Source organism: Micromonas commoda, chromosome 1, assembly GCF_000090985.2.
Source record: "Micromonas commoda chromosome 1, complete sequence".
In the NCBI taxonomy this organism is placed as follows: domain Eukaryota; kingdom Viridiplantae; phylum Chlorophyta; class Mamiellophyceae; order Mamiellales; family Mamiellaceae; genus Micromonas; species Micromonas commoda.
This window is the reverse complement of record NC_013038.1, coordinates 987,405-1,009,231: the sequence shown is the minus strand read 5'-3', so window position 1 is coordinate 1,009,231 and position 21,827 is coordinate 987,405. Positions and strand designations below refer to the sequence as shown.

General features: G+C 46.4%; 9 protein-coding genes across 9 annotated transcripts; 5 read left to right on the top strand and 4 right to left on the bottom strand.

Annotated features, from left to right (window-relative positions):
• Positions 1-567: 567 nt before the first annotated feature.
• MICPUN_55199 (bromodomain-containing protein) lies at positions 568-3,027 on the top strand (the record flags this gene model as incomplete). The annotated part of the gene is made up of 1 exon (XM_002507547.1): positions 568-3,027. The coding sequence occupies one exon, from the start codon at positions 568-570 to the stop codon at positions 2,413-2,415; it is 1,848 nt and encodes a 615-aa protein (XP_002507593.1). The 3' UTR covers positions 2,416-3,027.
• On the bottom strand, positions 2,490-3,734 carry MICPUN_51506 (predicted protein; the record flags this gene model as incomplete). The annotated part of the gene is made up of 3 exons (XM_002507153.1): positions 2,490-2,882; positions 3,036-3,502; positions 3,578-3,734. The coding sequence occupies 3 exons, from the start codon at positions 3,732-3,734 to the stop codon at positions 2,490-2,492; spliced, it is 1,017 nt and encodes a 338-aa protein (XP_002507199.1).
• A 1,678-nt stretch (positions 3,735-5,412) lies between these two features.
• Positions 5,413-7,575, top strand: BOP5 (axonemal inner arm I1 intermediate chain dynein IC138). Its single transcript, XM_002507546.1, has 2 exons — positions 5,413-5,807; positions 5,870-7,575. The coding sequence occupies exons 1-2, from the start codon at positions 5,475-5,477 to the stop codon at positions 7,007-7,009; spliced, it is 1,473 nt and encodes a 490-aa protein (XP_002507592.1). The 5' UTR covers positions 5,413-5,474; the 3' UTR covers positions 7,010-7,575.
• A 374-nt stretch (positions 7,576-7,949) lies between these two features.
• Positions 7,950-12,142, top strand: MCM (ATPase; the record flags this gene model as incomplete). The annotated part of the gene is made up of 2 exons (XM_002507545.1): positions 7,950-8,155; positions 8,347-12,142. The coding sequence occupies 2 exons, from the start codon at positions 7,950-7,952 to the stop codon at positions 10,862-10,864; spliced, it is 2,724 nt and encodes a 907-aa protein (XP_002507591.1). The 3' UTR covers positions 10,865-12,142.
• On the bottom strand, positions 10,832-12,142 carry VPS28 (vacuolar protein sorting-associated protein). The gene is made up of 3 exons (XM_002507152.1): positions 11,768-12,142; positions 11,571-11,691; positions 10,832-11,349 (listed from the first exon to the last, which is right to left on the bottom strand). The coding sequence occupies exons 1-3, from the start codon at positions 12,137-12,139 to the stop codon at positions 11,099-11,101; spliced, it is 744 nt and encodes a 247-aa protein (XP_002507198.1). The 5' UTR covers positions 12,140-12,142; the 3' UTR covers positions 10,832-11,098.
• Positions 12,143-15,816: 3,674 nt separating this feature from the next.
• On the top strand, positions 15,817-16,620 carry MICPUN_113358 (cdp-alcohol phosphatidyltransferase; the record flags this gene model as incomplete). Its single annotated transcript, XM_002507544.1, has 1 exon — positions 15,817-16,620. One exon carries the CDS (start codon positions 15,817-15,819, stop codon positions 16,618-16,620), a length of 804 nt encoding a protein of 267 aa, XP_002507590.1.
• Positions 16,580-17,344, bottom strand: MICPUN_55192 (hypothetical protein). Its single transcript, XM_002507151.1, has one exon. The coding sequence runs from the start codon at positions 17,305-17,307 to the stop codon at positions 16,753-16,755; it is 555 nt and encodes a 184-aa protein (XP_002507197.1). The 5' UTR covers positions 17,308-17,344; the 3' UTR covers positions 16,580-16,752.
• A 1,027-nt stretch (positions 17,345-18,371) lies between these two features.
• Positions 18,372-20,883, top strand: SKIP (gamyb-binding protein). Its single transcript, XM_002507543.1, has 11 exons — positions 18,372-18,802; positions 18,858-19,112; positions 19,179-19,292; positions 19,351-19,452; positions 19,512-19,719; positions 19,802-19,833; positions 19,892-19,960; positions 20,020-20,160; positions 20,225-20,335; positions 20,393-20,465; positions 20,527-20,883. Exons 1-11 carry the CDS (start codon positions 18,455-18,457, stop codon positions 20,541-20,543), a joined length of 1,470 nt encoding a protein of 489 aa, XP_002507589.1. The 5' UTR covers positions 18,372-18,454; the 3' UTR covers positions 20,544-20,883.
• Positions 20,884-20,892: 9 nt separating this feature from the next.
• Positions 20,893-21,756, bottom strand: IAH (predicted protein; the record flags this gene model as incomplete). The annotated part of the gene is made up of 1 exon (XM_002507150.1): positions 20,893-21,756. The coding sequence occupies one exon, from the start codon at positions 21,754-21,756 to the stop codon at positions 20,893-20,895; it is 864 nt and encodes a 287-aa protein (XP_002507196.1).
• Between the last annotated feature and the right edge of the window lie 71 nt (positions 21,757-21,827).

Here is a 21,827-nt window from a genome sequence, read left to right as displayed (position 1 = left end):
AAACAAGATCAACGGGCTTGATAAATAAGGCGCAACATCGTATCTGACGACGCAAACTCGTCAACACCAAGGCGCGCTCCTGATGATGGCGTCCTCCATCTTTGGCGCCGAGTAGCGTGATTGCCAGTTGTCTAGCGCGCTCGCCGTTCAGACTGGGCGCCATACGGAAAAAAAAACACGCGCGACCCTGTTTGTTTGGCGCGGAGCACGTGTCTGTATTTGCAACCGACCGGTGATCGTATGGTAACCACCGTGCCGACCGAAAGTCAACGATATAGGGAGTATGGTCTATACCTTCGTTCATTCGTAACTTTACGGTTTCGAACGAAACGAACGAAGTTAAGATATAGAGTAGATACGAATGAACGAACGAATGAACGAAGTAATATAATAAATGAAGTATCCATACATACCTTCGTTCGAAGGTAATAATAATAATAAGTACGAATAAGGTAGACTAAGATAGGATACATAAGCTTCGTTCGTAGAAGCAGCAGCAAGCAAAGCAAGTATTGCTGCAACTAAATTTGTTATTCTTCATTTTGCGCGTCTCGTTTAAGATTGGTTATGGGTGGTCTGAAGTTGACTTTTCGTCTCGGAAATAGGAAAAACGTTCAAGGCGAGGAGGAAAGCAACGATGGATTCGGGCGATGCGGACCCAACAACAAGGAGCGCGCACATTGTGGAAGTTCCAGACCCGAAACCCAGGTTGCCAAGCTGAGATCAAGCCCGGTGGAACAGAAAGCTAAGGACTATCATACGACTTCCACCATGGCTTCCATGAAAAAAATTCCAGAAGCCTTTGTTATGAAAGGGGTCCCTAAAGCGCTCAGCGCAGCGACACAAGCCGAAAGGCGGAACTTGCCTCTCAAATCAGGCCGCGAAGTGAAAATCACGCGGGAAACCCCGCTCAGTTTTGTTGCAGGGTTTCAGACTAAGGTATCCCAAGACCCAAACTCCAAGAAGGACTCAACGAGGCACGCTTCAAGATCTTCCCAGCAGACATCTGCCGCGCAGAAATACATCGCCGCGAAAGATGGAGGAACGACTTCAGGTAAAAGACGCCGGGACGCTGACGCAGCGAGCACCTTGAAGGAAAAAGTGTCCAACTTGGGAGAAGAAGTGGATGAAAAGGTGTTGTCAGATGACCGCATTTTTGCTCGCGTTTTACGAACAATTCCTTCGGCGTCACCACCAGAGAAATCGACGTTGAATGATCTGATCAAAGAGCTCCAGCTAGGAGACGAAAACAATATCTTTTCGACAGAGGGTACTGCTCCCGAAGTGAAGACCTCCTTCCAGTTGGATTTCCTGACCCTCAGCGCAAATGTGAGCGCAGGAAAGTACATTGATTGGGATGGCTTCATTTATGACATGGAGCGCATCTTCCACAATGCTCTTATGCACATTCCAGCTGCTTCGACTCATAACAAGGTCGTGGCCCGTATGTCATTGAGGTCTAAGATGTTGATTGAACAGGCACGCATGTCAGCAGGGATCCTTGGTTCCAAGCACATACAAGTTAAGCGCGAAGGTGATGGAGTTTCTGACATCGGAGGGAAAGGGGCTATAAAAATGAGAACATTCGCTTCGAGAGTCACTGATACATTTCTTGAAGAAGAACAAGAAGATAGGACATTCGCACACGGCATGACAAGGCAAGAAGTTGGTGGCAATCGAGTTGAAGGCTCAACAAAAAGAAGGAAATTTCCACACTTCAAGAGGTGTACGTTTAGCGAAGCTCGTTGCCCGAAGCAAATATCTGTTATATTGCCAGTGTCAGAGAGATATGCATCCAGCATACTCGCATCAACGAAACTGGTTCACCCGACGAATTTCTATTTCCAAGCGCAACTACTTCCAGAGAGTTATCGCGAGCAAATGAAACGATGGTGCCTGTCGACGAGAAAGCATACAAACCAGGTGACAGCTGGCGTTTTAGAGGAGACAGTGGGCTACATTTCCGAGTCAGTCCCGGATATTGTCCCGCCGATTCCACCGAAGCTACCAACATGTTCAAGACTCAAGAACTTGGCAGTGCACGGACGTGAATCTCGTATGATTCCTACAGGAAATCCCTCTGTTGCGAGCATCGACGCCAAGGCTACTGCTGCGGAGAATAATGACACGTCAGTGCCACATTTTGCTACCATTGTCGAGACAACGTCTCAGGTAACTGCGTTAAGGCATGCGGCTGTCATAGCCGGAAGGAAAGCACAGGTGATGGCAAATAAAGCTGTAACGATACTTTCGAAGGATAATGATAATCAAATCCACGAGGCACGAGTCAACCCTCTGGTTACTATTCTAAGCAAACTTAGTCTGACATTCACATCCAGAGCCGGAGGGCTCGAAGACATAGTCCGGGCAATTCACGCGAACTTGACGCAGCAGATGCTAAGGATGAAAAAATGAGCTGCACCAGAACTGCACGCACCAAAGCATTTGACTATTTGTTTAGCAGGTTTGCTTCCATGCGGACCGTCGTGTCACGATGGATTCTCGGCTTTGGAAATGTTCCATTGAGGCCAATCGGATGCATCGCCTTCGATTGATGGTCCACAATCACGGAAGTCGCGTTTCATCTCGCATGAAAGCTCTCTGGAGTACTTTAGGAGCACGGCCCTTTGGTGACCAAATTTGCCCAAAGTTTGCGGCAATTTCTGGGCTTGCCAATCGTTGAGATCCTCAAAAAAGTTACGCCTCGTGCGTAATTTTCTGCATCCGTGATATGATCGAGCCGAACGCGCAGTTCCTTTGAGAGATGGACGAAACGTCTCTGGTCGCGAACATCTCTCCAATTCAAGTGTTGTCAAAATTGATTTAGGAATGGCGACTGGACTATACGGCTTATCCACCCACCAATTCATGAGTAATGTTACCAGCAGCAAGGGTGCAGGTTTGATAGTGTTGTTGCCGATCACAATATGCTAATAAATTTACATTGATAGTGTGATAAACCAGTAGATAGATAGAATGTTAAGAGGGACCAAACTGCTAGATGGGAGGGACCAAACTGCTGTGCGCAAACATACCCGCTGACCTCTCATGATCGCCGGATGCTGTGGATGCATCACAGCATGGAAAAGGTCTCCATCGAACATGAAGAGTCGGTTTTGACGTGGATGTACCACGACAAGTTCTTGCGGAAGCCTTGGACACAGTGCTGCCGAGCCAATGCTAATGTTCCTTCTTTGACCAAAAGCGACCGTGGCTCCACCCTCTCTTGACAAGTAAAGCACACTTCCGATGCTCGGATTCCTTCTTTTCCTTGTTAGAACGCCATCCCTATCGACTTCAGTTTGCAAATCACAGTCAGTGTGAAAGGTTTTTGGTTGTTCACCGTCCGATACGTCCTGGAACCACCACTCCACTCCAGAAAAATGCATACCTTTTACGCCAATGCGTTGGAAGAGTTCGCCCGATGAGTACATTTTAGATATGACGTACTCAATTGCGCAGCGAGGCTCTTCGGCGCGCTCGATAGGCATCCAAAAGGTACCTTTTGATAAAACCAGAGGGTAACGGAAGGGATTGAGTTCACCACCCGGGCACGCCTAAAGTGGGGAGGTCTTACCTGAGGACAGTGCGTTTGCCCTGCTCGGGAGCTCATAGCCCGCATCGAATATGTCTATCAACCGAAACACCTCTTCTTCAACAATTTGGAAAAGCTGCTCGGAGAGAACATGGTCAACGACAGCGGCGCCTGATGCGAAGATGGTTCCCCCCAGCATTTTTATCACGTTGCGTCAGGCCATACCAGCTTAATTTCATGGCTGAGCGGAGACCTGTGGCAACTTGATCTCGTAAAATATGATATATATATATATATGATAAGAGAGTGTTAATGTATAATATTGAATAATCATATGACTAGCTATATGTAATATCTATCATATCTTTAAATATATACAAAATGCTCATCATATACTATACAATACTTATTAGACTATGCGCATGTTAATATTACCTTTACTTCGATCGTATGATATATATATATATATATTCTAATATATATTCTAATAATATATATACATATATATGAGAGTTATGAGTTATGTATGCTCATCATTTATTTTATTTATTTATTATGACAAACCAAGTCAATCAATAAGGACATGTTAATAATAAGTAATAAGTTTTAAGTAATACGTATCTATATGTAGGTAATAAGTAAGTATTCCATACCTTGCTTCGTAATACGAATAGAAGGTAAGTAATAATAAGTACCGAACGAAGGTAATAAGCAAGTAAGTAAGTAAGTAAGTAAGTAAGTATGTCGAGGGTTTAATTTCGGGGTCTATATTTTTTACCTACACACGCACGCCTTATTCGAATGACTTGGTTTATTTGTCATAATACGAAAACTTATTTATTATATATCACATGACGAGCGAATGAAGGTATATAAAATAAGTTGGTATATACCTTATTATACTCTTATTATTATTACTTGCTTCGTATTTTTTACCTTCGTTCGGCACCTTGATTGGTATTATACAAAGGGTTCGCTCGTCCCATCTCGCACGACGCGACGCCCCAACGATCACGACGACGGCCACGACGATGACCGCGTGTGCGCGCCGCGTCGCGCGACGCGGCTATGCCGATCCCCTGGGGATGGACGACGCGCGCCACCACATCGCGCGCCGAATACGTGACGTGACTGTCCGAGCACTGGAGAGTTATTACACTGTTATTACATGCCTTGCTTTTTGATATGACAGTCTGTTGAAAATATTGCCTCGTTTTCACATGCAGCATTATTGTTTTCACCATCTCGAATCATGCCCTCGGGCCAAGGACCTCGTTGTGGAATTGCCCATACAGCTGCAAAAACGTCTCGCCATCTTGAAAATCCGATTTACCGAAAAAATTCGGCTGATTAAGAGTAAGACTCTTATCATAAATAAAATAATTTGCGACCGCACGAGGTCTTGGAGATGTATTCGATAGCATATATCCTTTCGCCAGCGAGGTTTGGCCGTCGGAGTAGGACTTGGATACGATATCGGCGTCTCTTGCTTTGATGTTTCTTCCGAGGTATATATTATCTTTTGCGCGCTAGCAAATCAGCTCAGGAGGGTTTCGAAACGTAAAGCGGCCTCGAGCGCGGCTGTCGAGCTTATTTCAATAATGACTGGCAACTCGTCGTTCGAAAATCTACGCGCTTCTGATTGGACCCGGAGTTCAACCGAAAGGTAATGTTCGCCTTCGTTAGTCTAATCGCATCGCATTAATGCGTCACTTGTGATCGTGCCCTCAGGATCGCGGGCAACAATCTTCGACGAACGTGCGAAGAACTGGCAGTTTTACGCAGTGATCCCTTTTTGGAATTTGTCTTGAAAGTCAATCTTGTCCAGTCAGAGACATTTTGGTGTCTGAAGAAATCTGGAGCGATCGAGGAGAAACAATCCAGCAACTGCACATGGACTCGTAACATTGTCGAACTGCAAGGTGTTAAAGGCGAAAGTATGGAACATTTCGTGAACGCGAGCACTCAAACTGTAAAACAGTGCTCCAAGTGCAAAAACTTGAGCCGATCGCCTCCTCAGAGCGAAACACTATCTTGCCAGTCGCGACCTCTCGCACCCTTGGTGGATGGTTTCCATGAAGAGAAGCAATATCATAGGCCGTGCCGCCGGGCACCTTTAATTTTGCGTCCAGGTGAGATCATTAGCGGCCAAAGCGCATGGATGCCAATTGCAAACAGCCAATTCAATCGAGCGACAGACGTCATGGAGAGGTTTTTATTACAAAGATCACTTCACAAAGGAGTCCTGGCGTTTGGCGATTTCTCGGAGAAGGTGCGCGCATTCTTTTTTCCTCCTGGGACGTCTTCGTGACGGTATTATCATCCACTTGACAGGGCGTTGGAGTTGAGCATTTGTTTGATTTGGTAAGCAGCGAAACATCAGGGCAAAATGTTTCTTGCATTTCATGGAGCAAAGAACTACCCCATATTCTTGTAGCTGGTCACGGTGACACCGGCTATCACGGACAACAGAAAGGGTTGATCTCTTGCTGGTCTTTGAAAAATCCTGCAAGGGCTACTTGGACGGCCATGACCACTAGTGGCGTTACTACTGTGGACTTCTCTGCGGCAAACCCAAACTCTCTGGCAGTTGGCCTTCATGACGGCAGCGTTTTTGTTGTTGACATAAACACAAAAGTGCGGAAGAAAGAAAGTGGAAAGACACGCACTATTCTCGGAAAACACGGCGATCCGGTCGGGCAAGTGCGCTGGGTAAGACGAAAGTTACAGAACGACGAAATTCTAGTGTCGATCTCGACAGACGGACGAATAATCCAGTGGGATGTGAAGAGGCAGGGTGAACAGTTGGAACTCATGCGACTCGGAGGAGTAGATCTCGGGACCATTCGAACTAATACCGCGAAGCATGTGTCTGGCGGAAATGTGCACAGTAAAGGAAAAGGCATTTGTTTTGATTTTTCTCGTGACAACGCATCCGTGTATGTTGTCGGTATGGAAAACGGCATGTTGCATAGGTGCTCTTGTTCTTCTAGCGAGCAGTACCTGAACAGCTATCTTGGGCACCGTGGACCGGTTTACCAGGTTTGCTGGTCATATCATTCGGCCGACATTTTCATATCTGCATCGGCAGACTGGACAATCAAGCTTTGGCGCGAACGTTCATTTCAACCGATTTTCACCTTCAACAACGCAGGAGAACAAGTGTCCGATGTTTGTTGGTCCCCAAGTGACTCCACAGCATTTGCATGCTCAACAACACAAGGAAAGTTAGAAGTCTGGGATATTTCGATCTCCATCTTGAAGCCTGCCTCGAGTTTAAGGACGGGCGGGACAATTTCGTGTGCGACCCTTTCAACTAAACTGCCAGCGATTGCAACGGGCGGTGCAGATGGAAAAATAAGACTATTTTGCATGCGTGGTGGCTCTGCACGCGGTGGATCGGCAAGCCGTATCAGTAAAGTTATCGACCAGCAAAGTTCTAGTTTTATTGCTTTATTTTCTCATGACACCTAGGAGCAGAATAACGAATTTACTGCCGCTACCTTTTTAATATCAGATGCGTTGACGGACTCGAAAAAGAGAAACAAAAGTGAGGGTGCAGAACGATCACTTGTCAGTAAGAAGCCCGTTGGATTGGCCGGAGGAACCAAAAAAATGAACTCATGATGAAGCCCACCATCTTATCATTAGTTATCTTGAAGGAAATACGCCCGGTTGAATGACGATACTTCGCCACACACCGTGTCTGGTAAGCACTCGAAATCACGAAACTTACCACGTATTGCGTACCGTTCCAGTAGAGCTCACCTTGTAGGGGTCGTCGTGCACTAGACCTCGGGCCTCGCGAAGAAACTCGTCGAAGCTTTCAAAAGAAGCCATATTCGACCTGAAAGATAGATACAAGATGGCTTGGGTCTGGAAAGTTTGTGCGCAGCACCCTCGACCGAAAGATTCGCGGAAAGGTGGACGACCGGTGCTATATATCTATAGCTGAACTGATGTAAAGGCCCCAGAAATTGACCGCGAGTGTGACCATATAAGAGGTATATGTATAAATAATATCAGCAATTATTCATATCATCATCAGAACGTATAATACCTTGCTTATTATTTATATAATAACTTCGTTCGTACCTTCGTACGTACCTTCGTAATATCTTCGTATCATCGCTAGCTAAGTGTTATTACGAAGGTAGCTACTAGCTAGCTAGCTAGCTAGCTAGCTACAGTAGCTAGCTAGCTAAGCTAAGAGTAGCTACTAGCTAGCTAGCTAGCTAGCTAGCTAGCTAGCTATCTAGCTAGCTAGCTAAGTGTTAGCTAAGTGTTAATAGGCAAAATAGGTGGTTTTATCACGCCGTGTTTTTCGTCGACGTTTAAAAAATAGACTAGCTAGACTACCTTCACTTCATCAGACCTTCATACTTCCCAGCCTCCGCTTGCTGGTTTTGACGCCATGCAGACGGTTTCATCGAGCGCGGATGACGGTGGAGAGATCGCCCGGATTTTCCTAGCATTTCTCAACACGTTCAGCTCAGGCGAACTTGACACGGACAACGCGAGATATGGAAAGTTGCCTTTTCGCGATTACGTCGAGCAGCTGAGCGAAATGTGCGATCGCAACGGGACAACCTTATATGTCGATTTCAAACATCTTGTCAAGTAAGAAAGCTGTTCGCGTCGAACTTCATCTGTTTGTTCTTCCCGGATGCATCCTTGGTTGCTTAATCCATCGTTGTTCAATTTAATCGCGTCTGCTTTTGACTGTGATATGTGTTACCTTTCTGATGTTCAACTCCGCTTGCGTACCAACACCGCCCGTGTTCACCTCGTCCTCTTCTGCGTCATATCAGGTTCGACAGCAACCTTGCACACGATGCAATACAACCTACCTTTTTCAAATATGAAAAATATCTTCGCCGAGCAGTTCGGGAATTCGTTCTTGAGCACCGACCAGAGTCAGCACGGTGGGATCGTCAGCGCGAAAAGGACTTCTGGATTTCATTTGTGAATTTGCCAAGTATACTCCGTCTTCGTGAGCTCAAAGCTGAGGCCATAGGCCAACTGGTCGCCTTCAGTGGAACTGTGACGCGCACGTCGGATGTTAGACCTGAGTTATTTTTGGGCAGTTTTAGGTGCGTGGACTGTGGGATTGATTGTCCAAATATCCAGCAAGATTGCCGGTTCACCACACCTTCAAACTGTGCGAATACATCTTGCACTAATCGGGACAAGTGGACCCTTAAACGTGAGGATTGTACATTTGTAGACTGGCAGAGAGTCAGGGTGCAGGAAAGCGGCGAAGAAGTTCCTGCTGGGTCGTTGCCTCGCTCCATGGAGGTAATTCTTCGCCATGAAGCTGTGGAGGAGGCGCGTGCTGGGGACAAGATGATTTTCACTGGAACTTTGCTCGCTGTCCTCCAAGGTGCCCCTGCAAATATGGCGGGCGATCGCACAGAAATGGGGAACGGGAAAGCCGCACATGGAGAAGGTAAAAGCAGCTTACGAAACCTGGGTACCAGAGAACTCTTTTACAAAACAGTCTTCATCGCAAACTCTGTGATAAACACAACTGGTCCCTCCGCTACACGTGGTGGACATGCCCATGAAAGTGCGGATCCTTTCACGCATGGGATCGGCATGTGTGGAGATGAAACTAGCAGCAAAGATGTTTTGCAGAGCTTTTCGCGCGAAGAGCGTAGGAACCTCACTTTGATGGCCGATGATCCCGCAATCTATGATAAATTTGTACGTTCGATTGTTCCAACTGTGCATGGGCATATGGATATCAAGCGCGCCATAGCACTCATGCTTTTTGGAGGTGTTCACAAAGAAACAAATGAAGGAATAAACCTTCGTGGTGATATCAATGTCCTTATCGTTGGCGATCCCTCATGTGCAAAGTCCCAGTTTCTTAAGTATATATCTTCTTTCTTGCCCAGAGCTGTTTACACTTCAGGGAAATCGTCATCCGCAGCAGGCTTGACGGCAACTGTTGCGAAAGATATTGAAACTGGTGAATACTGCATAGAGGCCGGTGCGCTCATGCTAGCAGACAACGGCGTGTGTTGCATAGATGAATTTGACAAAATGGACGCGAAGGACCAAGCTGCTATCCATGAAGCAATGGAGCAGCAAACCATTTCATTAGCTAAAGCAGGTATAAATGCAACACTGAACGCGCGCACCTCGATTCTTGCCGCCGCAAATCCCAATGGCGGGCGCTATGATCGCAGTAAGAAGCTGAAGCATAATTTGAGTCTCCCACCGGCGATTCTATCGCGATTTGACCTTATCCATGTGATGATTGATGAGCCTGACGAATTTCGGGATTACGATCTCGCACGTCACATTGTCAGTTTGCACCAGCGACAAGATGAAGCCATGGATGTGGATTACACGCTACAGCAGCTTCGCAGGTACATTCGTTTTGCTCGATCTGTGCGTCCCAAGCTTACTCCTGAAGCGCGGCAAGAAATAGTTCACGCCTACATGAAACTCAGACAAGGAGACGCGCAGCCTGGCTCACAGACTGCCTATCGGATTACGGTCCGGCAGCTCGAGGCTCTTATTCGTTTATCTGAAGCTCTCGCGCGTCTGCACTGTAGATCAGATGTGCAGCCTTCGCACGTGAAAGAGGCACGTCGTCTATTGTCAGAATCTATCGTCGCTGTTGAGGCCGGAGAACTGACACTCGAAGACGTCGCCCCTTTGTCAAACATAAAAAGAAGCAATCCAAAAGTCCAGGATGAAAATTTGTCAGCTGTCTCCCTCGAAGCGGTTAAGATTGTCCATGATCATTTTAGTAGAGTTGATGGAAAGCACGCCTGTTTAGAAGGGGGCATAACCTTGCCCGAACCCACAGAACGCAATGGTCATCACACATCCTCACCGATGGAGACAAACTCTCCAATTTCGGAAGTGCGAAGCCTCATGAAAGTACCCATGACGATACCGTTCAACAGATATCAACAGGTCCGCAACATGCTCGTGAAACATATTAGACAACATGAAGTTCGGTCGAAAGACGTAGACCATGCTGAACACACCACTCAGCATGGCTGTTTTGCTCCTGGAATGAAACAGGCTGACTTAATTAGATGGTACATCGATCAAGTTGCAGTATTCGAGGGGATCACGGATTCTGGTAAGCTGCTTGATGAGCTCAGGGTGGTACGTTGCATAATTTCCCGCCTCGTAACACAAGAGGGGACACTAGTGATAGTCCAGGATCAAAGTGGTGTCGAGGGAGGCGATGAGGGAAACGGTAACCCGAGTCTCGGTTCAGTCGTCCCTCAAGACGAAAGGATTGCCCAAGGAGTTGATGGCCGAATTCTTGCTGTGAATCCTAATTATTCATTCGAAGACTAGCTACGTGATAAAATGATGCCCACGCAGCATAAGGAAACTAAGCAACGTTCGAACCTTACTTTAAGAGAGGTGGACCACTTGATTCAAACAAGCCGAATTGAATGAACACGAGCCATGGTCTCATACACCAATCCACCTGGATCAAGTTTTCATTAAGTCGCTGACACAATTTTGCGTTACACACCCTTGCATGGGCAGATTTGAATATGGTAGAACACCGAAGACTTCTCAACATCAAGACTGATGCTGCAGAACGTGTTGCTCATGTCCCCCGAGCAGCCGCATAAAAGCGTTATACGAGTTCTCAGTATCGTATAGTAGTTGTCTAATCTCATCTTCCCCAAGCTCATCACTTGCGCGCATTTTATCCAGCTGGACAGTCCAGCGTCTGACAAATGTTGTCCCTGAGAAATCTGTCGGGAGTTGCCGAACTTTGTAAAGACTGGTGAGAAGATCTGAGAGATATGGGGCAACTTGATCCTTAGCTGCCAGTTTCAAGAGCCGAACAAAAATCACAACGCAATTAATCCGAGGCGACCATAAAGATTTAGGCAGTGTTCCAGGGGAGGCGGGAAAAAGTCATTGTCGGGAGCTTTGCCCCAAAGGAATGGTCCAAAAACACAAAATGTTAAGCTGTTGATCAATACATAGACTAGAAAAGCATACAACTTGTCTCACATGTTTAACTTTAGAGTGTCTATGAGACCAATGTAGTTGTGGACGCATTCGGCAACACTCACTGCCGAAGGCGGTTCGCCTAAATGGACAACCCTGTGCTCAACAGTAGCCGGCATCCCTATCTGCAAGCGGTGTCTTGCTGTCGCGAACTGGATCGAGTAAGTCGTCGAAAAGAAAGGTCAACACAGAAACCCTCCGTTATTTGTACAAAGCCGCATGAATTACCACATCACGAGCGGACATGGAGATCCGCCACGATAAAATGCGTGAGCTGATACAGAAAACGGAAGCGCACCCTATAAAAAGGGTCACGCCACAAAGTAGATCATCGTGAGCGTTGCAGCAAATGGCAGGAGGGGAATCTTCAACTTGCATAAAACGGTGCACATCTGGCACAGTGTCCACGAGAGCATTGCGCAAAGTTTTGTACTTAGTGATCAGCTCAGAGCACGCGGCTTCATATGCGCCAGCATGAGCGGCACTATTTACATATGCCGTCTCAAGCCTCTCCACTGATCTAATTAGTGAATACAAGTTCGCTAGTCGTTCTGTCCGGGAAACGAACGGATCCTCATCAACGAGAAGTAAAACGTCCATGCGATCTTACCGTATTCGTTCCGCCCACTTTTATCGTTCCAGAGCTTCACTTTCCGAGAAAGGTTGTCCCGCATAGCGTTTTTTTTGGGATATCCTGAAAGATGTGCCGAGCACCTCGTTCCGAGCAAATGGAGGCAAGACTTATTCGCCTATATGGCCGGCGCGCCAAGCGGCTAGCAGCGAGATGCGCCGAACCTTTATCGTTCGACCCAAACTGAGACGGCGAGTTCGACCCTGAAATTCGAGTATGAGCGGCAAGCCTCGCGCTACGTCAAGCGTAAATCGCATGCATGCATTGAGAGGGAGCACCACGTTTGTCTTTGTGAACTCGTAAACGTCTTTTTTGGTATAAAATAACACTTATACTATTTATATATGATATACAAATTTGTATATCATATATATATATGATGTATGGATACCTTCGTTCGTTCGTTCGTTCGTTCGTATATATGTAACCCGATTTTATATCGTAATAATAACATACAGATATCATATATTATCATAAATAAATAAAACAAGTACGAAGGTAATAAGGAACGGTTCAGGTCAAATTCGTGGTTCACGTCGATGCAATTTCGTCCATCTCTGGTGATACGGGCATTTCACAAGCAAGGAATTGATGATGGACGAATTGTGTTTGCTCATATCTATACGTCGGGGCATGTGATATGGATGCATGCAAGTATGTTTGGTTGGTTAATTGACTTTGTACATTCACATCGACCGAGACGCGGCTTTGCCGACCCACCTGCGAAGGGCAATTTATGAATCCTACTCACGCATCATACGTTCGCTGGATAACTTTTGTTCTTGTTACCTTTGTTCGTATTGTTATGATGCCGATTGGTCAGTTGCCAGCTCGGTCAGGATGTCTGCATGTGTTGCCTGACGACGGAGGATCGAGTTCTGCGATGACAAAAAGCTGAGGTTTATGATATGATCAATCCGAACATATTTCAAGCGCAAGCTTAACAACGCGATTCATCTCATTATGCTTTGCATATTTTTTAGTCTCTTCTTTGATGTCTTGAGCTTCTTGGAGTTGCTTTCAAGCACCGCAGCAGCTTTTGACATGGTGCCAAGTGTCTTACAAGACCTCTTACTGTCCAGCTTCCGAGAGAAATTGTCGAGCTTTTCAGATGCACTCAAAGGCGGCGCGCTTCTCCACCCAGCAGCAGCCTCGATACTTTTCTCGGAACGCACGATGTCAGTAAACGTCCCTTTATCAGTTTGGCAGTCAATTTCTTTTTCGCTGTTGTTCATGGGTGGTATTCGTGCACGCGGACCTATTTCCGTGATTTTTTTCGCAGTTGCCGCCTTTTCAAGAGCACCTTGAATCGCGATCATCCTACTTATTTCCTTGTCGGCTCTACTCAAGGAGTTGAGTCGCTGTTGCCTGATCTCTCTCTTGAACTTTGACCTGGCCGAGTGTCCCATCCCCACCGCTGTTCAAAGCCTCGGTTCTTGAACTGTCGCAAAGCTATGGATTCAGCACGCAACGCGCTTATTAAATCAGGGGAGAACTTACCACTCGACTTGCACCCTTTCTTAGGCGCCGGAGTATTCGCGCAGAGTGTAGGTGCCAGAGAATGTATACGTAAACGCGAGGCAGAAGACGGTCGGTAAAACCACAAACCACAATTAAAACAAGGGCAGTGCCTGTGGATGATACCTGCGCCCACATATATTATGTACACTAGTCATAATTCGTTTTAAATTCGATATTATTTGAGTATTATTTGCATGTGCTTCGCCGAATATGGTCTTTATACTCGATCTACACGACTTCGACTTGCAAAATTTCACAATCACCTGGTATCGTGAACCAAGAGTCGAGGTTTATTTCCTTCATATAATTATTATTCGACGAAGACCGCGCACGCGCTCCGACGCGCCGCGCATCCCATCTCGAGACGCGACGCGACGCGACGCCCCAATGACGACGACGGCGACGACGGTGACGACGACGACGACAACCACGCGACGCGGCTATGCCGACCACCTGGGGACGGATGATGCGCGCCACCACACCGCGTGCCGAATACGTAACGTGACTGGAGAGTTACAGTTATTCATATTTATTGTCATATTTTTTCATATCACCGATAATATTTTCCGCCCTGCTGCTTGAAATGCAGAATATCATAATAAGTATTCTATACCTTCGTAAAAATTACACAAAAATTACCGTAAGATTACATAATATTTATGCATCATAACATTAATTAATAAATAATAAATAAGCCGCTTATTCGGCATAGCCGATCTTACACCACCATAACTTCCAAAATGTAACACTCACCTGGTATCGTTTTATCAAGGTCGAAGGTCTATCCGTCCCAGCTCGAGAACCTTGAGTCAGCTTCGCATATAGTTGTCACACAATGTATTCATATAAACGGGTATTTAAATAAGGTTTGATATTTACATTTACATATTTAAGCTTTATTTTATTTATTGGCTCGTCACAATATCGATCGATCGTACGTATTCGTAGTTTTTACGACAATAATCAAACTTTTATTTAAATGCTCACGTATATAAGTATACATACGAACGATATATATATTATGTTCACAACAGTATCATACACACATACATATATACCTCGGGGCCATGCCGACCACCCAGAGGACGAACACACCACACGATCAGACAGACAATTCGACCTTTGGAGAATAATTATTATTGCTGCTGGGTGCTGTAAATAAAGTAATAAAATAATAAGTGCATCGCATGAGCATATCCAATCATATTCATGCCGATATCAAAATATCATATTATTTAAAAGTTATCTGTGTTACGGATGTTTTTTTGGGCGTGGCACGCTTCAGGATGTGAATAGGGAGTGGCGGAAGAGCCGCTTCGCGGCTGTTTAAACTCTAAACCCTGAAAACCCAGCCCCAACCCCCTAAAGACACGATGCGGACCCTAAAGATACATCGCGCCGCTTGTTACTCGCGCCTCAGCGGCTACATGAGCGCGCATCTTGCTCATGTGAAAAACCGCGCCAGGTAGCGCGTGGCGCGCTTCAGGATTTAAAAAGGGAAATTAACTCAAGGATGACCCTTCCCGCCCCGGGGCACAAAAAAAATCCGTAACACACGTATATTATTTTTGAGTTTTCCTTTACGTTTATTGAACCATATAATATATTATGAATAATCAATAATATTAATAATAACATACAGTTAAATGACTAACGACAAGGTCCACAAATAAATCCGGATGGAGCATCCGTACAAATTCTCCACCACGTGGTTTAAATTTGTTCGTGTTTATGCGGAAAAGAAGTGCCCCACACGCATTTTCGTTCGTGAGGGTTAAGTGTATGTGATGAACGAGACTTTATAAAAATATACACGCACGCACGTACGCACGTGTTGAAGTGAACTGTAATAATAAGTGTTACATACCTTGATTGGTATAATAGTCCGTAATATGTCTAGAATTATTGTACGAAGGTACAAACAACGAAGAAGAATCCTTGGCTGTTTCGCAGAACCTCTGTCTCCCCGAACTGTCTTGTGAGCACAGCAGGACGCAGAAAACGAGAGCAAACGGATCGCCGACCTCGCCAGATACGTTTCTTCATTGAATCTAACCAGGAAATTTATCAAACGATGCTACCACAATCTGCGCTCGCTTCTCGAAATGCTGTCAACTACACCTTCATGAGTTGTCGCACGGGCCTCGCCAAGAAAACATCGCGAGCGTCGTCTCGTATTCGCTCATCGGGTTCGTGTATCGGGCATTGCACTTCTCGCCATCACAATCGGAAACCGGGTGCACTTTCCCGGTTCTTGTTTCGAATGGCTGCTCCTCGACAAACGGTGTTTGCTTCATCTGTCGATTCGGCAGGTCCAGAGTCGCGTGATGGTCCGACCCTGAATATCCCAACTGCGCTTACCCTGATTCGGGTCGCGGCAGTGCCTTTGGTGACGCTCATTTTTTTCATGAGAGGTGCATGGGTGGCGCCATCCTGTTGCACTATCTTTATTTGTGCTGCTATAACTGACTGGGCCGACGGATTTCTTGCGCGAAAATTGCGACTTGTCTCTTCTTTTGGGGCTTTTCTCGACCCAGTTGCAGATAAGCTGATGGTTGCCGCCGCGCTTGTGCTGCTTTGCGTTCACGCACCTCCGGATGTCGGTGGCGCGTTTATTGCGATCCCGGCGACAATAATTATCGGTCGCGAGATAACTATGTCTGCTCTTCGAGAATGGGCGGCCTCGGCAGGGGGGGATGTACATGACGCAGTTGCAGTAAATTCTTTCGGAAAATGGAAGACGGCCACTCAGCTCGTTGCGATTTCTATACTCCTAGGAGCGAGGGATGGTTTCGCATGGTTGGGGTTGTCCAAAGACGCGGGGATGCTACTCACAAAAGCCGGATCGTGTTGTCTGTGGATCAGCGCCGGTTTGGCGTTGCTTTCAATGGGTATTTACATGTCAGGGATTTTAAAGTACATGAGTTAAACAAGCTTGTGAGAAGGTCCCTTCGATCGCAACAAATGCATGCTGCACCTTGCTGAGATCCAACTGTGTGTCAAGTTGATAGACGAACAACAAATCTTCAGATCGTGTCTTTTAGTTATGGAGATCATGACATTATATGTTCACGAGTGAAAGAACTGCGACCGACACATTCAAGAGAATAATTGGGTACGTTGCCAGCTCCTTCCTTTTGCCTGAAACGGAGGCTGAAACAAATTGAACAGACGCGTAGCTCGACCACGCCACAGATGAAAATAACAGGCAAGACCTGTAAGCCTTATTCGTGCTGGCCAGAGTTGCGCCTGCGGCGACAACTGTGGGAAGCATGCAGTAGCCAATCCAACTAAGCGCCTGAAGAAATATGACGCGTCCTCCAAGAAGCAAGACGTTCAAAGTTAGCATGATCGACCCTAGGACTACGGTAGAAAAAACTACTGAAAAGACGCCGGGAGTACCGGTTGCGCTCATAGACAAAAGAATGCTGAAGCTGAGGACGGACACAAGTGGACCCCATAAGTCCCAGTCTACAGACACTTCAGGCGTGGAGACCTGAGCGGTGTTTTCCCTGAAAACAAAAAGCACCGCCTTTGTGTTTGACGCCGCCCGTTTGAAGTCCCGCCAAAACGTAAACCAGATAGATTCGTCGAGGCTGTTAAACGCTTCTCGCATTCCCCACCATAATAAAGTGGCAGCGCGCAACACTCCCCTGCCGACCCTGTAAAAGTGTTATTTGTTGCGTACCTCTCTGCAGCATGCGATATTTTTGCTCGTCTTGGGTTTATCATAATCAAATGGCTATTATGAATCCGAAGATATGCCAAGCAAACAATAATTCTTCTTGCTTGATAGACCACTTTATTACATACCTTCGTAATATATTAGCTAGCCACTAGCACTATCGTTGACTTGCTTGATCATTTCGTTGACTCGTTGACAAAAATATCGGGAAAAAAACACACGCGACTGTTTATTTGGCGCGAAGCACGTGTCGGTTTTTGAAAACGTATATATGGTAACCATCTTGCCTTATTATTCATAACTATATATCATAGATACTGAAGCATGTCATATATATATGATATTTTAAATTTGAGTTTATTTGATACCTTCGTACCTTCGAAGGTACGAAGGTATTCTGGATTTCAGGCAGCTGTGGACACCCCGGAGATATATAATTTTATTAGCTACGAACGAAGGTAGTATTTTAAATACTACTACCTTAGTATAATACTACTAATACCATATGGGAGGATTAACTCAAGAATGACGAGTTATCTGAAAATTTTCGTTTTGATCGATTTTCACTTTCAAGACGCTATTTTCCCATTCAACCGCGCGGCGCCGTACGGCATGACGAGCGCGGTTCCAAGGGAGCAAAGCCGAACGAGCGCGAGGAGCGCGGAGCGTACCCTCGCTCTCGACCCTCGCCCGCACTCCTCCGCTGCCGCGCGAGCGAGTCTGAGGTTTCTGGTGCGCTCCGCGACGGAGCGACGGACCTCGCGAGGCGAAATTTCCTCTCAACTCCCTTTCAAACGCTACCCGATCAAAAATTTCGGGGAGCAACCGGGCGGACAAATCTGAAAATTTTCCCCTCGGGGTGCTCACACCTGCCTGAAATCCAGAACATGATGTACTGAGTCTAACACTTACCTTCGTACGAAGGTACTTATTATAATAACAAAAGACTCTAATAGTATTTCGCGCCGAAGGTGAGCAACATTTTATGCAATAAACTCGTGCACGAAACATCTCAGCAGCTGCTGAACTTTGGCGCACGGCGTCTGTTTGGAGGGTTCCGCTTTCGTAGCTGGCTGTCATGAAGACTCTTGCGGAGCCTCAATCGTGCGCACAACAGATTGTGCCGGTGCAAACGTCAAGCCCTGCCAAAAAAGCTGCGAAAAAAAACGTTGTACGCGTCCCACGATACAGTGCGAGGCACGGGCTTTTTCCTCGCGCGTCGAGCCACTTCGGCGACGGCGGTGCCTTTCCTGAAGTGCACGTTGCGCAATACCCCTCTGCATTTGAAACCGGCAACTCCGACCCGAAAAAGCGGCAGGGCATTTCATTTTCGGACGTGTCCGCTGATGTCTTGAGCTCTTGCTGCGGTCCGGCACCTTCTTCAGGTGTTTCAAGACAAACAGGGGCTTTGCAGGACTCGCTGCAAGTAAGTTTCATATATCCCGCTGCGCGCATGCCTATAATTCATTCATCGCGCGCAGGTTGCTGACAGGCCAAGTAGACAGGAAACGGAAGCTGTATTGGAGAAAACCAAGGCGGTCCTTGTCATGAGGGTTGATAAGAACGCTGCCGACCAGCAACCGAAGGTCCCTGGTAGTCTGCCGGCACCGGAATATGTCAAATACGCACCGTGCACACTCTCCGAAGATTTAAGATCTAGCGGCACCTGTCGTCTGATCAAAATTCATGACGTCGCCCGCGATCCACTTGAACCCCCAAGGTTCAGGCACAAAAAGGTATTTGTTTTTCCTGCTTTTTAGACTCTTTACACCGTTCCTGCCATTGAACATTGCTTCTTTAAGGTTCCGCGCGGTCCTGGATCTCCTGCTGTGCCTGTAATGCACAGTCCTCCTCGTTCTGCCAGTTCTGAGGAGCAGGCTGACTGGAAAATTCCTCCCTCAATCTCAAATTGGAAGGTATGTCTTTGACACCATATTCATGCTCCATACTAAAAAAAAAAGGACGCGGACTCAGAACCCGAAAGGATATACAATTCCGCTCGATAAACGCCTCGCGGCCGATGGAAGAGGCTTGCAAGAAGTTCAAATAAACGATAATTTCGCGAAACTCTCCGAGGTAGCTTACTTACGCCATGTCTACTTACAAAACATAAGTGACTTATTTTTCAACCCTAGGCGCTATATCTGGCAGAGCATAAAGCGCGGCAAGCTGTAGACGCGAGGGCGAAAATCAGAGAGAAATTACTGCGACGCGACAAAGAAGTGAAGGAAGAAGAATTGAGAAAATTAGCCCGGCATGCACGCATCGAGCGTGTGAACACATCCTCGCTTTTCGAGCGCAGCTCTACTCGATTGGATGAGCAGCGTTTGATTGATGAAAAAGGTTGTTTGCACAAAACCCACGTTCCCAGTATGACTTTTCGAGGCTTGAATGCGATTGTCTAAGGCGTATCTGCGCTTCACAGACTCAGGAGCTGGCAAAGTCGACCGAGCTGCGGTACAAAAATATTGTGATTCTGGTGCTGATAAGGAAAATTTCTAACTCACATTTTCAGGAAAAGCAATTGCGAGACTCGTTACGTGAAGAACGCAAAAGAGAACGAGGAAGAGAAACCCGTTTGGAGGTGAGCGTTTGCGTGAAGATGGTCGAGACCGTTCCTGAATGAGCGTCTGACCCTGATAGGTTAGTGAAAATAACTTCCGCAAGAGGAGCAAGATTTTGCGAGAGGGTGATCGTGACATAAGCGAACAAATCGCTTTGGGACAATCGAAAATTGCATTCGGTCATGCGCAGCAAACATATGACCAGCGCTTGTTTGATAAGGTATTCGCGCTCTATTACATTTTGCTCACAGTTCTAGAAAACACATGCTGTTACCTTTGTGAAGGACCAAGGGCTGGGCAGCGGGTTAGCCGGGGATGATGCATACAATCTCTATGATCAACCGCTGTTTCAGAAAGGCAACGATGATCACCTCGTTGGCATCGCAGAAGACGAGGTACTCGTCGTGACTATATATGATTATGTTTCCCTGACGAGCTTTTCACCATTACAGAAACTGCAAATGGAATTCAAGCGCAATGACGATAGTATTAAAGATCCTTTTGGTTTACATACAATTTTGGATGGTACGGTACACTTTTTGCAGTAGATGCCCGGACTCAAACTCATGATCCTTAGTCTTTCCAGAAGTAAAAAAGGCTTAAGATGCTGTTGTTAAGATATCTATGGAAATAAGCGCCTAAAAATATGCTGCCTTGCAGGCGCCAGAGTCGACATCATCAGCCACATATCTAAAAGTGTAACCGTATGCTACGCAGCTTTGCGATCGGAAAGGATGGCTTCACGGGTAGCGCTTATTTGTGAGTGACGAGGGACGTCGCCATTAAACGCCGGGAAAAATCAGGTACAGCCGTCCTTCAGATAGATAGAAGAAATCTGGATTGAAGCAACAATCCACAGATTCATTAATGCAGCAAAAGCAAAAGTCATTTCGGAAGTTCCTGGTTTCCAGTGTTTTTTTAATAAAATTGAAAGTGTGCTATTAATCAAGTTTTACAGAGTGGCGAGACCTCGACAGCTTACGCTAAGACCAAAAAGAAACGCGGATATGAACACCGAGACTATCCCAAAAGCATCAGCGAGCGCGCTCAATTTGTCTCCGGAAATATGAGAGATCTCCAACTCGTGTTCTGTTAGGATTTCCCTCCACGACCCGGCACTGTTTTGCATCCAGGGACCATACGGCCAGTCTGGTCGCATGTTTTCGGCGGATAAGATGTGTGCTTCGGCACGAAGCTCGTGCAAAAGACTTTTCAGAAGAAAAAGATGTCCCGTTGCAGTGAAGTGGATGCCATCTATCAGCATGTTTTCACCCAAAAAAAGTTGCACTGAGGTGAGCCGGAACATGTCGACACAAACTAGTGCACGATTTTCCGCCACCACCTTGGCAACAGATGCATATTTTGCAGAGTGTAGGTTGTTCCTATCTAACCAGTCGTGAGCGTCAGCAACATATTTGTGATGTTGGGCTCGTAGTCGCCCGAGTTCCCCTACTGATGGAGGAGAGAAAAGTATAACAAACTCACTTCGGTTACGGAGGTATTTCAGAATATCATCCAAATTTTCAACATACTCGTCTAGTGGAACCGCTTGAACAGGCTCGACATCTGGGAGTGCCGCATCATTCGTGCCTAAAAGTACGGTGACAACAGAGAAGTAATCTCGGTAAGAACCGATGTGTCTCACCACATGACGGCACCACCTTGTGTTGTAAGCTCCAAAACCTCGACAGATGATGTCTGCTTTGCGAGACAAAAGGTGGGCCAAACGAGCACCCCAGCCTCCGCACTCAAACGCGCGTTGGGTTAATGAATCACCAAATAGCAGGAAAGCGCGTCTACGCCCCGAAGCAACCATCCTCGTGAAGGTCTTGCATCAGAAAATGAGTTGGAAACGAACTCTACCAGAAGACCGGTTGCAGAGAATTA

What these genes read in the sequence shown, in the direction of transcription:
- SKIP (XM_002507543.1), top strand. Translation starts at nt 18,455, where the DNA reads ATGAAGACTCTTGCGGAGCCTCAATCGTGCGCACAACAGATTGTGCCG. An exon ending in GCGTTTGATTGATGAAAAAG is followed by an intron (nt 19,720 to 19,801) that starts GTTGTTTGCACA and finishes TGCGCTTCACAG; the next exon opens with ACTCAGGAGCTGGCAAAGTC. An exon ending in GCAAAGTCGACCGAGCTGCG is followed by an intron (nt 19,834 to 19,891) that starts GTACAAAAATAT and finishes TCACATTTTCAG; the next exon opens with GAAAAGCAATTGCGAGACTC.
- VPS28 (XM_002507152.1), bottom strand. Translation starts at nt 12,139, where the DNA reads ATGGACGTTTTACTTCTCGTTGATGAGGATCCGTTCGTTTCCCGGACA. An exon ending in CCATGTCCGCTCGTGATGTG is followed by an intron (nt 11,692 to 11,767) that starts GTAATTCATGCG and finishes TACTCGATCCAG; the next exon opens with TTCGCGACAGCAAGACACCG. An exon ending in ATGCGTCCACAACTACATTG is followed by an intron (nt 11,350 to 11,570) that starts GTCTCATAGACA and finishes TGAAACTGGCAG; the next exon opens with CTAAGGATCAAGTTGCCCCA.
- BOP5 (XM_002507546.1), top strand. Translation starts at nt 5,475, where the DNA reads ATGGAACATTTCGTGAACGCGAGCACTCAAACTGTAAAACAGTGCTCC. An exon ending in TTGGCGATTTCTCGGAGAAG is followed by an intron (nt 5,808 to 5,869) that starts GTGCGCGCATTC and finishes TCCACTTGACAG; the next exon opens with GGCGTTGGAGTTGAGCATTT.
- MICPUN_55192 (XM_002507151.1), bottom strand. Translation starts at nt 17,307, where the DNA reads ATGCGAGAAGCGTTTAACAGCCTCGACGAATCTATCTGGTTTACGTTT.